The following is a 14,292-nucleotide window of genomic DNA, read 5'->3' on the forward strand; positions in this document are numbered from 1 at the left end:
AGAGGCCTGACCATACGCTAGTGCTTTAACTCAGTTCACCAGATATTCATTAAAAATGCTTATTCTGGAGACTCAAAGGAGCATGGCACAGCCTTGGAATGTCGGGGCCTTCAGCATGTCAGTTACATCTATTTAGTGCTCTCAGTGACAAGATTGTTGTTGTTCAGTCACTTGTTCAGTCACTAAGTTATGTCCGACTCTTTTTGACACCATGGACTACAGCACACCAGGCTTCCCTGTCCACTATCTCCCAGAATTTGTTCAGATTTATGTTCATTGAGTCAGTGATGCCATCTAACCCTCTCATGTTATGCACCCTCTTCTCTTTTTGCCTTCAATCTTTCCTGGTGTCAGGGTCTTTTCCAATGAGTTGGTTCTTCACATCAGGTGGCCAAAGCATTGGAGCTTCAGCTTCAGCAAGAACCTATCATTTGTGGGGGCCCTTTCCAAGCTTCCACTGGAGGGAGGCAGAGCACTAGAAATATGTTCATATAGTCTTAAGTGTTTGAATGTTTTGACCAGTTTTTAATCACAGTTGTGTAAGACCACTATCTGTCTCCATTCTGTTGGCCTCCATGAGTGCTGGGTGATGAAGTGATGGATGCAACTGTTTAACATTGGTAAGGCAAAGCTTAAGTGAGAATATGTTTAATTTGGGCTAGAAATTAGGATATGTTTGTGTGGCTTAGGTCAATAATGGGTAGAGTTGAATTAGCTAACCTTGTATAAGAACAGCTTCCTGCTGCTAAGTCGCTTCAGTCGTGTCCAACTCTGTGCAACCCCATAGACGGCAGCCCACCAGGCTCCCCCATCCCTGGGATCCTCCAGGCAAGAATACTGGAGTGGGTTGCCATTTCCTTCTCTAATGCATGAAAGTGAAAAGTGAAAGTGAAGTCGCTCAGTCGTGTCCAACTCCTAGCGACCACATGGACTGCAGCCTACCAGGCTCCTCTGTCCATGGAATTTGCCAGGCAAGAGTACTGGAGTGGGTTGCCATTGCCTTCTCCACAGCCTCCTGGGATAATTATTATATCATCCATAATGCCTACTCATGTGTGTAATGGAATTTAAATACAATGAAAAGGAGTGAATCAAATGAACATGGGGTTTCCCAGGTGGAGCTAGTGGTAAAGAACCTACTTGCCAATGCAGGAGACCTAAGAGACACAGGTTCAGTCCCTGGGTCAGGAAGATCCCCTGGAGAAGGGCATGGCAACCCACTCCAGTGTTCTTGACTGGAGAATCCCAGGGACGGGGGAGCCTGGTGGCCTGCCGTTTATGGGGTCGCACAGAGTCGGACATGACTGAAGTGACTTAGCAGCAGCAGATGTCTGAGATACTGTTTTCATTTCCTTTGGATACATAGAACTGGGGCTGCCGGATCATGCAATAATTCTGTTTTTAATTTTTTGAGGAATCACCATACTGTTTTCTTTAGTGGCTGCACCACTACCTTCCCATCAACATTGTACAGGGGTCCCTTTTCTCCACATCCTCACCAACACTTGTTATCTATTATTTTCTTGATAATGGACATTCTAATATGTATGAGATGATATCTCATTGTAGTTTTGAATTGCATTTCACTGATGATTAATGATGTTGAGCACTTTTCATGTAACTGTTGGCCACTTTTATGCCTTCTTTTGGAAAATGTCTATTCAGTTCTTCTACCCATTTTTAAGTCGGGTTTTTTTCGTTATTGAGTTGTATGAGTTCTTTATATTTTGGATATAACCCCTTATCAAACATATAATGGGCTTCCCTGGTGGCTCAACAGTAAAGAATCTGCCTGCAATTCAGGAGCCGAATAAGATACAGGTTTAATCCCTGGGTCAGGAAGATCCTCTGGAGGAGGACACAGCAGCCCACTCCAGTATTCTTGCCTGGAGAATCCCATGGACAGAGAAATCCCATGGTGGGCTACAGTCCATGGGTTCACAGAGAGTTGCACATGACTGAAGTGACTTAGCTTGCATGGAAACATATCATTTGCAAATATTCTCTTCTATTAAGTAGGTTGTTTTTTCGTTGATGGACTTTTCCCTGGAATCCCATTCTTAAAGATTGTTTCAGATTTTACATTTTCTTTCTATATGCTCAAGGCAGACTCCTATATTTGAATCCTTATTGTGTTTTCAAAGACCTTGCTCCATCTCTTCACCCTGTCCTTCCATAACTTCACTCCCATTCTAGCTTTTCTTCCCTAGAGCTTCCCTGGGCCAGGTTCCTTTCCCCACTAGGTCACTCTTCCTTTCCCTCTGTTCTCCTCTGGCTATATTCCCATCCCTTTCTCTTCCCAACTAAACTTTCTGAAAATAATTTTCTTGTTTCCTCTGCTCTCTCATTCCTCTTCACCCACCATCAAACTGCAAAATGACCTGCATACCCATGTCTCTGCTGAATATGTCCTGGAAAAGCCACCAGTGAACTACTAATAACCAGGTGATTGTGTTCCTTTCCTGACCTCACCTAACTGAACTGCAGTGTACTTGCTGTTGATCTGCCATCTGTCTTTAAGGCCATGAGTTCCCATGATAGTTGTATCCTCCTATTGTTCCTCACATGTACAAGCCTGACCGTTTAATCTCTGTTGTGTGTGAGCATTTCTTATTCTGTCCACTCATTGAATGTTGGCATTCTGTCTTTGGCTTGGTATTTTTTCATTCATAGGCTCTTGCTGAGCACTGCACATTTAGGTCTTTAGTACTGAGCATACATACTTTGTATCTTTGTCTCTATCCCAGTCTTTTTTGCAAGTTTCAGATATGCAGTCAGGCTTTTTGTTGGACTTGCTGTTATGCTTTGAATTGTGTTCCCCAAAGATGTTGAAATCCCCCAGAACCAAATGTCACCTCATTTGGAAGTAAGGTCTTTGCAGATAACCAAGTTAAGATGAAGTCATTCAGGTGGGAATGCATTTAACATAATTAAATATGACTTGTATCTTTATAAATTAGGGGATTTATTTTTTGGCTGTGTCTGTGACTTGTGGGTTCTTAGTTCCCTGACCAGAGATCAAGCCCCGGCAAGAGCAGTGAAAGTGCTGAATCCTAACCACTGGACCACCAGAGAATTCCCCAAACAGGGAAATTCTGACACAGAGACAGATATGTAGAGAGGGGAGATGAGATGAAGACACACAGAGAAAGCTATCTACATGCCCAGGTGTGCCTGGAGCTACCGGAAGAGAGGCATGGGACAGATCCTCTCTCACAAACCTCAGAAGGAACCAACTCTGCTGACATTTTGCTTTTGGACTTCTAGAATTTTGAGACAATAAATTACTACTGTTTAAGCCACAAGCCTGAGGTATTTTGTTATGGCAGCCCAGGAAAGTTATACACACACCTGCTTGTTTATCCCACTTCTACTACTAATTCATGTCTCAAAGTCATCATTGTCTTCCCCCTGAAAAGGACTCTTCCTGAATTCTCTGGCTTAGTTATTCAGACCACTCTCTATCCCATATCTGAGGTTAGAGGCCCAGGACTCCTATCTCCTCTCTTCTCCTGCATCCATCTAACCCAATGCCATGATCTTTGAATTCTACCTCCTGAACATTATTCATATCTTTCTTCTTTCCATGCCAGCTCTTCTAGCCCTAGGTCAGTCCTCACTGCTGCTGTGTGGACCACTAACTAGTTTCCCTGATTCTGGAATTGAGCCAGCATGTTCTATCTAGAGAGAAAATCTGCCCATGTTACTATCAATGCTAGGATACTCTTTAAGCTTTTTAACATGGCAAACAAGACCTCCATGCTCTGTCACACTCACCTCCCTACCTTAATCTTCTGTCCTTCACTAACTGACCATGTAGGCAAGTGACTCCCTTTAGAATCCATCTTTTTTCTTGTTTTCATGCTTTTGCATAAGTTGTTTTCCAACATGGGAAATTTTACCATAACCCTCCTCATTTAACATATAGATCAGGAATTACTTGCAGAAGATCTCCCCTTTGTTCTTCAGTTTAGGATTAGAACCCCTCATCTGTCTCCTCTAATGACCTGTATGTTCCCCTGCTATTGTACCTAAGATAATGCACTGCCATGTATTATTATGTCTATCTTCCACATTTGAATAGGGACTGTGTCTAATTTACTCGAGTGTTCCAAGGGTTTAGATTCTAGACTATGGAAAATCTCAGTAATTGCTCTTGCTTATTCAAATGAGACCTTCTTTATCCTTGCCCTAATTTTTCATGTAGAACTACTGTCCATAACATCAATTCTATACAAAATAACTTAATGGCTATAATCTATTCTACATGGTAAAGATCATCACGGGGAGCAACCTAGAAAGTAGTTCTGGTCCCTCTGAACATGTTATGACCTACTGACACCCATAAATTATAATTTAAAGAAATACTGATCTATTTCATGTTCTGAGCTTTATATATGACTTTACTGAAATCGTTGGATCCTAGGAGAAACATTGCAGTGGGTAATTTGAGGACAGTATTAAATGAGACTATTACATAGGGCTGAGTCGGTGGGAAGAAAACCATAAGATATTCCAGGGCTTGCAACATCAAGGCCAAAAAAGGTGTGAAAGGACAGGGAGAGAGAGATGTTACAAGAAAGTATGGAGAGGGTTGTTTGCTAGGAGCTGTGAACTGCAGAGGAAGGATCAGCCACCTGCAGTCTCCATAGGGAGGAACAGTAGAGATAAATACTCCTATCCTCACTCTCCTGCCTCCTCTGAAAATCCAGCAGAAGGCAGGAGAGAAAGTGTGGGGTGCAAACCACACAGGTCAGCCTCCTGGGGCCTGAGCAGGATGGAAGGGAGTGGAGCACACAAAGGAAGGAACACACGGACAATATTGAGCCCAACAAATATAAATCAGTATTCGTTTTTGCAAATGGGAGGAACCATTGCATTAGTGAGGTTATTGCCCTGCATTAAGAGTTTCAAAACATTGTTTCCTGCTTAGAGATCCAAAATCTATGAATCTAGTATACTGGGTCCTGTACAGCAGCTCCTTTGAATCCATTGTTAATTCTGTAAAGATGACAACTTTTTTCTTGGCTATCATTTTATTTGGATTTTCATTCATCAGATATTTTCCTCAAAAATAAGTCTGAGTAAAATAAAGAAATGATCTCAGATTTGAAAAGAGCTACAGCAAAGAAAATTTTTCTGTTTGTCCACCACTGAAGCCTTCTCATTTATGAAATAAAGTACCTAATGACTTTCCATCCGAAGTGGGGTAACTAAGAAAGAAAAATGACATAGAGTTAAAAATGTAATACTCCAACATAAAATAAAAATTAAAAAGTTTAAATAGTGCTTCTGTGGTTTTAACCATAGATGAAATCATTACTCTTTACCTTCATAAATGAGTAAGTTTTCTTTCTTTAGCCCAGTCTTGGACATCTGCTTTTCCAAAGATAAGATAGAAGATCAGTCCTAATGTGTTAATGACAAATGCCAAGGAAAAGACATTCCTCCACCCAAATTCAGGGTCCTGAGGAAACAAAAGTTCAAGTAAGTATTACCCCTTTTATTCCCTTTTCCTATGAAACTCACATTAATAGTTTAGAAGACAATGTTCACTAGTAGATCTTCATATAGAAATTCATTTCCTAAACACTGCTTAATAATTTGATGGAAAGAATTTCAAAATGGATTCAGGATGTTCTTTATAAAACCACTACAATATTGTATTGTAGTGGTTTTATAAAGTAATTACCCTCCAATTTAAACTAATTAATTAAAAAAATGGACTTAGGGATTTTTACATTTAACCTCCAGAATTGCATGTCATTATTTATCAAAGTGCCAAACACTTTCTCTTTTGTGTGAATCATGACTCTCTATATACATATTTACATATATATACACTAATAAAATTTCTTCTTCTCCAGTGCAAGAAGAATCTTGCAAGAAGACGACTGTGGGTTTTGAAGCTAGATAGGTCTAAGAAGAATTCTGATTCTACATCCTCTCAGTGGAAAGACATCCTATCAGATTTTAATCATCAGGAAATGAGGATATTAATACTTTATTTTCATAATTAGTATGAGAATCAATAAATTAGATTCAGTTCAGTTCAGTTGCTCAGTCATGTCCGACTCTTTGCAACCCCATGAATCGCAGCACGCCAGGCCTCCCTGTCCATCACCAACTCCCAGAGTTCACTCAGACTCACGTCCATCAAGTCAGTGATGCCATCCAGCCATCTCATCCTCTGCCGTCCCCTTCTCCTCCTGGCCCCAATCCCTCCCAGCATCAGAGTCTTTTCCAATGAGTCAACTCTTCGCATGAGGTGGCCAAAGTACTGGAGTTTCAGCTTTAGCATCATTTCTTCCAAAGAACACCCTTACTGTATATGAAATACCTATAATACTCCCTGCATGTACCAGACACTTAAACATATTTGCTTTCATTATCTCTTTGCTTTTGTATGGTTATGCAAATGAAAATTTCAAAATGTTGCAGAAAACATGACAAGTTGCATATATGCATGGACTGATCATCTTCTCATAGGATATGTAAGTCACTGTGTGATTTCAAAGACTGGAAATTACCAGTGGATCACCAGGGAGTGCTTTGGTTTCAGAATGAGGTCATGAAAGAAACTGTTCTGTATTTTCCTTTGCTACATTGATCTTCATGACAAAGTTACTCATGATTTAATTTTATTCTCCAAAATGTGAAAACGTTTCTTATGCTATTATCATTATGAGTGGATTTGGCAGAGCATTTTAAGAAACCCTGACAAGAAAACCTTACCTGACTGAGAAGAAATCCACTGACAGTGGGTGCCAGGACAGCAGATATCTGTGCAAACGCCCTTGAAGCTCCCATGAGAAAACTAGAATGCCTGTGGGTGACAGGAATGTTTCAGGCTAGATCCACATTTGTTTGGCAGCATGCTTCAGCCCCGGAATATATCATATATTAATAGCAATTATGTCAAAAAGACTTGTTCTGTGTATGTTCAATGAAAGGCACTGAGGCAAATCAATAATGCCCTTCCCTCCACATACCTGAAAATGGCCACAATCATCATTGCCCATGATTTATAATTTTGCAAAGTTTGAGGCTTCCAGAAGTCTGCAGGCTAATTTTTTTCAGAAAGTATGAAAATGAGAGTGGAGATTACAGTCCTACCTTGGAGCAATATCTAAGGCATTGATATAGACCCCTGGCTGACATAACAGGCCTAGTCCACAGGAGAGTGTCAGAAGGCTCACTGCTATGATATAGTTGGAGGCAACGTATGGCAGAACCAAAAGGAATGTTGAGGAGGGGAGACTTCCTAAGGAATGAGGAACAGACAAATTAAACAACAAACATTTTTGGATGTTGTATGCCTTGTGAATTATCAGATATTTTGGCCCTGTTCTTACCTAGAACTGTGACAATTTTCCTCACTGTAACAAGCCTAAAATTCTTGGTCAGAAGGAAATCTGCCAGGTAACTTCCCAGGAGGCAAATGACCCAGGCAATAATGAAAGGAAGGGCAGACAGGAAACCACTCTGAAGGGAAAACACTGAGTTAAACCATCATAATAAAGGCCGTGAGACCACACCTTATACTGATAAATCACTAATAATCATACTGACAACTCTGAAATCATACTTTCCTAAGAAAATCAGTGGTCCCTTCCATCATACCTTCAGAAAAGCTACTCACATGACTGTTAAATTATTTCTTGGTAATTAAAGGTAAATTTTTCTAGATGAATGATTTGTGAAGACAGAGTCATGCAAACAGGAAAAATGGTTGGAGGGAAATATACTCACATTTCTAATATCAATGTTGAACACAGAGCTAATGTAAGTTGGTGCATATATAATTATTATATTAATTAACCACTGATGGCTGAAACAGCAAACACACATGGACCAGAGGGGTAGAGATCTGACCATAGCTTTGATGGGAAGAGGCTGCTTAGTAGAGCTGACCTGAAAACAAATTTGCTGATCAGAATAGTAAGATCTGAGACATGCTCACACGTTCATAGTCACTCTGATAAATTCAGATGCTGATACAAGATCTCTGGAGAAGGTTGGAGTTTTATGTGTACCTGTTGGGCCAAGGAGGATATGATATATTCTTTCTCTGTAATGTTTATCCATGGATGAGTGACAGGGTCATCATAAACCAAAACACACCAGAGAAGAAAGCAGATACAGCCAAAACCTCCTGCAAGCAGAGATTAAATTGGTAAACTTGTGTGTGAATTTCTTTTCAATTGGGACATTTTCTGGCATGGGTCCTGGGAAAAGCTCTTGCTCATAATATCTTCTTTCCACTTCTCAAAAAATTTACATGGATATCCCAGCTTTTTTAATAGGTCTAGAACCTATTATTTTACATTTCTTGATTATTTGTGTGTGTGAAAATCACAGACCCTAGAAATGGCATTAAACTTGGTATCTCAACTTTTTAAATATTAGCTAAGGAAAACTTTAGTGAAAGTAGAAGCAGTAACAGATTTTATTTTCTTGGGCTCTGAGATCACTGCAGATGGTGACTACAGTCATGAAACTGGAAGATGCTTGCTTCTTGGAAGGAAAGCTATGACAAACCTAGACAGCATATTATAAAGCAGAGACATCACTTTGCTGACAAAGGTCCATATAGTCAAAAGCTACAAGCTTTTCCAGTAGTCAGATATAGATGTGAGAGTTGGATCATAAAGAAGGCTGTATACCAAAGAATCGATGCTTTCAAATTGTGGTGCTGGAGAAGACTCTTGAGGGTCTCTCAGACTGCAAGGAGATTAAACCAGTCAATCCTAAAACAAACCAACCTTCAATATTCATTGAAAGGACTGATGCTAAAACTGAAATTGTAATACTTTGACCACTTGATGTGCACAGCTGACTCACTGGAAAAGACCCTGATGCTGGGGAAGATTGAAAGCAAAAGTAGAAGAGATTGGCGGAGTATGAGATGATCAGATAGCATCACTGATTCAATGGACATGAACTTGAGCAAACTCCATGAGATAGTGGAGGACAGAGAAACCTGGTGTGCTGCAGTCCATGGGGTCACAGAGAGTCAGACATGACTTAGCAATTGAACAACAACAACAAAGGAAAACTATTTATCTGCTCACAACACTTCTGATACTATCTGTGTTGGTTTTTCACACTAAGAAAGTCTCTATACATCTGTGTCTCTTTTGCTGTCTCGCATATAGGGTTGTTGTTACCTTCTTTCTAAATCCCATATATATGCGTTAGTATACTGTATTGGGGTTTTTCTTTCTGGCTTACTTCACTCTGTATAATAGGCTCCAGTTTCATCCACCTCATTAGAACTGATTCAAATGTATTCTTTTTAATGGCTGAGTAATGTATGGCAAAACCAATACAATATTGTAAAGTAAAAAAAAGAAAATATATAACAGCAAAAAAAAGAAAACTCAACATTCAAAAAACTAAAAAAAAAAAAAAAAAGAAAGTCTCTAATTCTCTTCATACACCAAGCTATGCTAATGCTAAGTCACTTCAGTTGTGTCCGACTCTGTGCGACCCCATAGATGGCAGCCCACTAGGCTCCTCTGTCCCTGGGATTCTCCAAGCAAGAACACCAGAGTGGGTTGCCATTTCCTTCTCCAATGCATGAAAGTGAAAAGTGAAAGGGAAGTTGCTCAGTCGTGTCCAACTCTTAGCGACACCATGGACTGCAGTCCACCAGGCCCCTCCATCCATGGGATTTTCCAGGCAAGAGTACTGGAGTGGGTTGCCATTGCCTTCTCCATACACCAAGCTAGTGTCTTACAATTTAGCCCAATTCTGACAGTATCTGGCATTAGCACAGACCCTACAGAGTAAGGACTCAGTACATGGACTGCCCTCTACTTCAGATACTAATTGTGACTAATGAGTCCCCAAATTAACTTTACTACAAATTCTGAGGTTCCTGCAACTCTCTCTCAGTTTGATAATTTGGTGAAATAGCTCACAAAACTCAGGGAAATATTCATTTTTATTTACTGGTTTAATATAAAGGGATTTCCTTGGTGGCTCAGACAATAAAGCGTCTGCCTACAATGCAGGAGACCCGGGTTCAATCTCTGGGTTGGGAAGATCTCCTGGAGAAGGCAATGGCAACCCATTCCAGTATTCTTGCCTGGAAAATCCCATGGATGGAGGAACCTGGTAGGCTACAGTCCATGGGGTCACAAAGAATAGGACATAACTGAGCGACTTCACTTCACTTTCACTTTATTATAAAGGACATGATAAAGGTTCATGATAAATGAACAGCTAGATGGCATGAATAGGGTGAGATCTGGAAGGGTCCTGATTGTAGAAGCTTCTGACCCTGTGGAATTGAGTGCATGCTACCCTCCCAGCATGTGGGTGTGTTCATCAACCTGGAAGCTCTCAGAACCCTATAGCTTAGGGATTTTAAGGAGGCTAAATCATGTAGGCATACAATGCTGTGCTTAGTCGCTCAGTCATGTCTGACTCTTTGCTATTTCATGGACTGAGGCCCATGAGGTTCCTCTGTCCATGAGGATTCTCTAGGCCAGAATACTGGAGTGGGTTGCCATGCCCTTCTACAGGGGATCTTCCCAACCCAGGGATAAAACCCAGGTCTCTTGCAGGTGGATTCTTTACCATCTGAGCCATAACTGATTATTAATACAATCTGAAGCACCCTCTCCTCCCAGGAAGATGGAGGGTGGGGCCAAAAGTTCCAAGTTTCTAATTATGGCTTGGTCCTTCTGGTGGCCTCCATGCTGAAGCTATCCAGGAGGCCACCAAAAGTCACCTCATTAGATGAAAGATGCTTCTCTAACTCTCTATAGTTCATTCTGGATGGTTTCTACTGTTACTTTTAAGTTCATTAATCATTTCTTCTGTTGTATCATCTGTCATTAATTCAATCCTTATAATGTAGTTTTATCTCTAGAAGTTTGATTTAGGGTCTTTTAAAAATATATTTTGCTTGTCTTAACTCCTGAGCAAATAGAGTTATGTTATAATATAGTTATAATAACTATTCTTGTGTGCTAATTCTAACATTTGTGTCAGTTCTGGGTTGGTTTTGATTGATTGATTATTCTCCTTGTTATGGATTATATTTTCCTGCTGTTGTCCATGCCTGGTAACCTATGGTTGGAGCCATTATGGAGACATTATGAACTATACTTTGTTGGATGCTAAATATTTTGTATTTCTATAAATATTTTTGAGCTTTGTTTTGGGATACAGTTAACTTACATGGAAACACTGATCCTTTTAGGTCTATCATCATCATTTGTTAGAGAGATCCACAATAGTGTGTTCCCTGAAGCTAATTATTTCTCACTACTGAGGAAAGACATTTATGAGTATCCTGCCCAATGAGCCAAGAATTAAACATTTTTTCAGTCTGCTTTGTGGAAACAGGTACTATCCATGATGCTCTATAAGTACTGGAACACTATTTAATCTTTTCCAATGATTTCCATCCTCCCCAGGCCTCAGATATTGTCCTCACACATATACCCAGATCAGTGCTCTACAGAGTATCAAGGAGGACTCTGCAGATAACCAGGGTTTTCTCTGTGTGCAGGTATCTCCTATTAGGTACTCTTTCCTATTGGCTATATCTGCCTTACTCTCTCAGGGCTCTTAGCTCCATCTCAACTCTGATTCTTCTGTCTCTCACAAATCACTGCTTTTCAGGTTTGTCCCCTACTTTCTGCTAGGGCAGCAGATTTTAATCATTCTGCATTAATAATGCATCATGATGGACTTCCTTGGTGGTCCAGTGGTTGGGAATCCACCTGCCAATGCAGGGGACTCAGGTTTGATCTCTTTTGGGGGAAGATTCCATGTGCCATGGGGCACCTAAGCTTGTGTGCCACAACTACTGAAGCCTGTGCACCCTAAAACCTGTACTCTGCAACGAGAAGCCCCTGCAGTAAGAAGTTCATGCACTACAAGTGGATAGAGAGTAGTCCCCACTCACCACGACCAGAGCAAGCCCACATGCAGCAATGAAGATCCAGCACAGCCAAAATTAATTAATTAAATGTTAAAAAAAATGCATCATAGGCAGGAGGACTTCCAAATTCTTTGATGGCATAGGTTCATTCTTCCCAACTATTATATTAAGACATTTTGTTTTACTAGGATCTTTCTGTCTTGACTCATTTCTTCCAGAAAAGTACACACAGTTAGATATCAGAAGAGTCACCCTAGATATGAAAACCTGGGAGTGGGAAGATAGTAGCTTACCAAATATATAGAAGACAAAAGGCCACCCGAGGGTTTGACTGATGATGCCACCCAGCAGGATGGCGATGCAGGTACCCAGCAGCATTCCTGCAAAGAGAGAATAAGGCCGTGGGGGCTGGACTGCCACCCACTAGGTGCCTACAGAAGGACAGGTGACATACTAGAGAGCACTATAACCATAAAGAGATGAGCATGGTAGAACATATATATGAACTTCAAATTTTGATTGAGTTCATAGGTTCTCCTAAAGACCCATTTTTCTGGCAGTTCCCTGGTATCACTTTAGATGATAACCATGCTTCCTTTTATGCTATTTTAATTTTTAATTACACAATTCATATAACATATATGCTTATTGTAAAAGTAAATTACCACAAGGAACCAAATGCTCCTCCAATACATTTCTACTCTTTTCTCTAATGTTAACCAGGAGCTACAATTTATTACATGATATATAATTGCATACTTTTCTTCTCTGTACACATACATAATATATATTGATATGCATATGTTGCTTTGTAAATGCATTTATAGAATATGTAGACAGCAAGTTAGATACATTTTCCTATTAATATGCTAACAACACTTTTTTATTTCCATGGCTTTACAGAGTATTCACATATATAGTGGGCACATTTCCCTTTTAAAACTTTTTCAAAACTAGACTGTTAGGTTTTTTAAATTTCCCAGATGAACATTAACATCAAGTGGTCAAATTTTATATATATATATGTGAGTTATAATTAACTTTAAATAAGTAGGACATAGGTACAATAATGTACCTATTGTCTCGTGACATTTATTTTTTAGTTGCAACCGGTCTTGTAAATATTTCCATGTCACTCTAGATTCTATAGCCATTGTAATTGCTGAACATAAACTTAACTATCACTTCTGAACATAAACGTAATTTATTTCTAAACAGTAAATTATCAGAAGTAGACTTGCTAAATCAAAGATTATACACTTTTTATTTTGACAGATACTGCTGACTGCTGCTGCTTTAAAAGGCCATACCAAATTAAGTTGCCAACAAATACTTTTTCTTCATCTCTTGACAACATTGGACATTCTCAAAATTCTAATATAGTTTTCCAATGTGAATATAAAACAGTATACCTTTTTTCTTTTTATAGTGAAGTTGAATTAATTTTCCTATGTCATTTTTTATTTCTTCTGTGAAAAGTCTGTTCATAACCTTTTAATTTCTTTCACCTAACTTTGCCTCAATTTATAGAATCTTTATGTGTTATAAATAATCCTCTGTCATGCTGGCTGCAATTCTGTTCTCCCACTTTTAACTTTGTTTATGGTGTGTTTTGTAATCCAGCAGTTGTAAGTTTTCATGGAGTTCAGATCTATGAGGTTCCTCTGTAATGACTTCTAGACACTCATTTGCTTAAAAGGGCTTTCCTGATCCTACAGTTAAAAAAATAGATCACTTATGTTTTTCTTCTCATTTGGCCATGCAGTTTATTGAAGTGTCTCATCTGTGTTAACTCCTTAAGCTGCTGCTGCTGCTGCTGCTAAGTCACGTCAGTTGTGTCTGACTCTGTGCAGGCTCCCCCGTCCCTGGGATTCTCCAGGCAAGAATACTGGAGCGGGTTGCCATTTCCTTCTCCAATGCATGAAAGGGAAAAGTGAAAGTGAAGTCGCTCAGTCGTGTCTGACTCTTAGCTACCCCATGGACTGCAGCCTACCAGGCTCCTCTGTCCATGAGATTTTCCAGGCAAGAGTACTGGAGTGGGTAGCCAGTGCCTTCTCCAATCTCCTTAAGCACCAATATCCAAATTTACAACTGAGGAAATAGAAACATGGAAAAGTTAATTAACCAGCCCAAGGTCATATAATTAATAAGAAGGAAAGGTAGCATTTGAAATGAGATTGCCTGACTTCAGGACACAAATCAATGAAGATGGAAATCAGTACCTTTTTCCACCACTGCATCCATCAAAGCTTGCGGGGAGCTGCCCGTGAGAATGGGGTCCTTTATCTGAAGGACACAGCCCTGGGAGCTGCCTCAGTCCTTGAGGGTTTGCTTGCAAACATAGCTCTCTGTCCCGCCACCCCAGAGATTAGGCGATTATTTACTGCAGA

At 40.0% G+C, this 14,292-nt stretch overlaps 1 protein-coding gene and 1 long non-coding RNA gene across 6 annotated transcripts in view; one reads left to right on the forward strand and one right to left on the reverse strand.

The window, feature by feature from the left end:
* LOC129645544 (uncharacterized) lies at window positions 1-5,993 on the forward strand. The gene is made up of 3 exons (XR_008711433.1): window positions 1-620; window positions 5,362-5,487; window positions 5,868-5,993. It is a non-coding gene; the product is annotated as an uncharacterized LOC129645544 (long non-coding RNA).
* The window catches only part of SLC17A3 (solute carrier family 17 member 3), a 24,353-nt gene continuing 14,580 nt past the window's right edge, over window positions 4,520-14,292 (reverse strand). For 4 of the 5 annotated variants that reach the window (XM_055570829.1, XM_055570830.1, XM_055570827.1 and 1 more), the window contains 8 exons: window positions 12,196-12,282; window positions 8,037-8,155; window positions 7,753-7,914; window positions 7,356-7,485; window positions 7,117-7,264; window positions 6,736-6,826; window positions 5,331-5,467; window positions 4,521-5,213 (listed from right to left, as the gene is read on the reverse strand). In XM_055570829.1, the coding sequence (XP_055426804.1) occupies window positions 5,333-5,467; window positions 6,736-6,826; window positions 7,117-7,264; window positions 7,356-7,485; window positions 7,753-7,914; window positions 8,037-8,155; window positions 12,196-12,282 (872 nt within the window). In that variant the 3' untranslated portion in view covers window positions 4,521-5,213; window positions 5,331-5,332. Of the gene's footprint in view, window positions 5,214-5,330; window positions 5,468-6,735; window positions 6,827-7,116; window positions 7,265-7,355; window positions 7,486-7,752; window positions 7,915-8,036; window positions 8,156-12,195; window positions 12,283-14,292 lie in introns of all 5 variants that reach the window. The other variant, XM_055570831.1, reaches the window with a different exon arrangement.

This window comes from Bubalus kerabau, chromosome 3 (assembly GCF_029407905.1).
Source record: "Bubalus kerabau isolate K-KA32 ecotype Philippines breed swamp buffalo chromosome 3, PCC_UOA_SB_1v2, whole genome shotgun sequence".
Classification (NCBI taxonomy): Eukaryota; Metazoa; Chordata; class Mammalia; order Artiodactyla; family Bovidae; genus Bubalus; species Bubalus kerabau.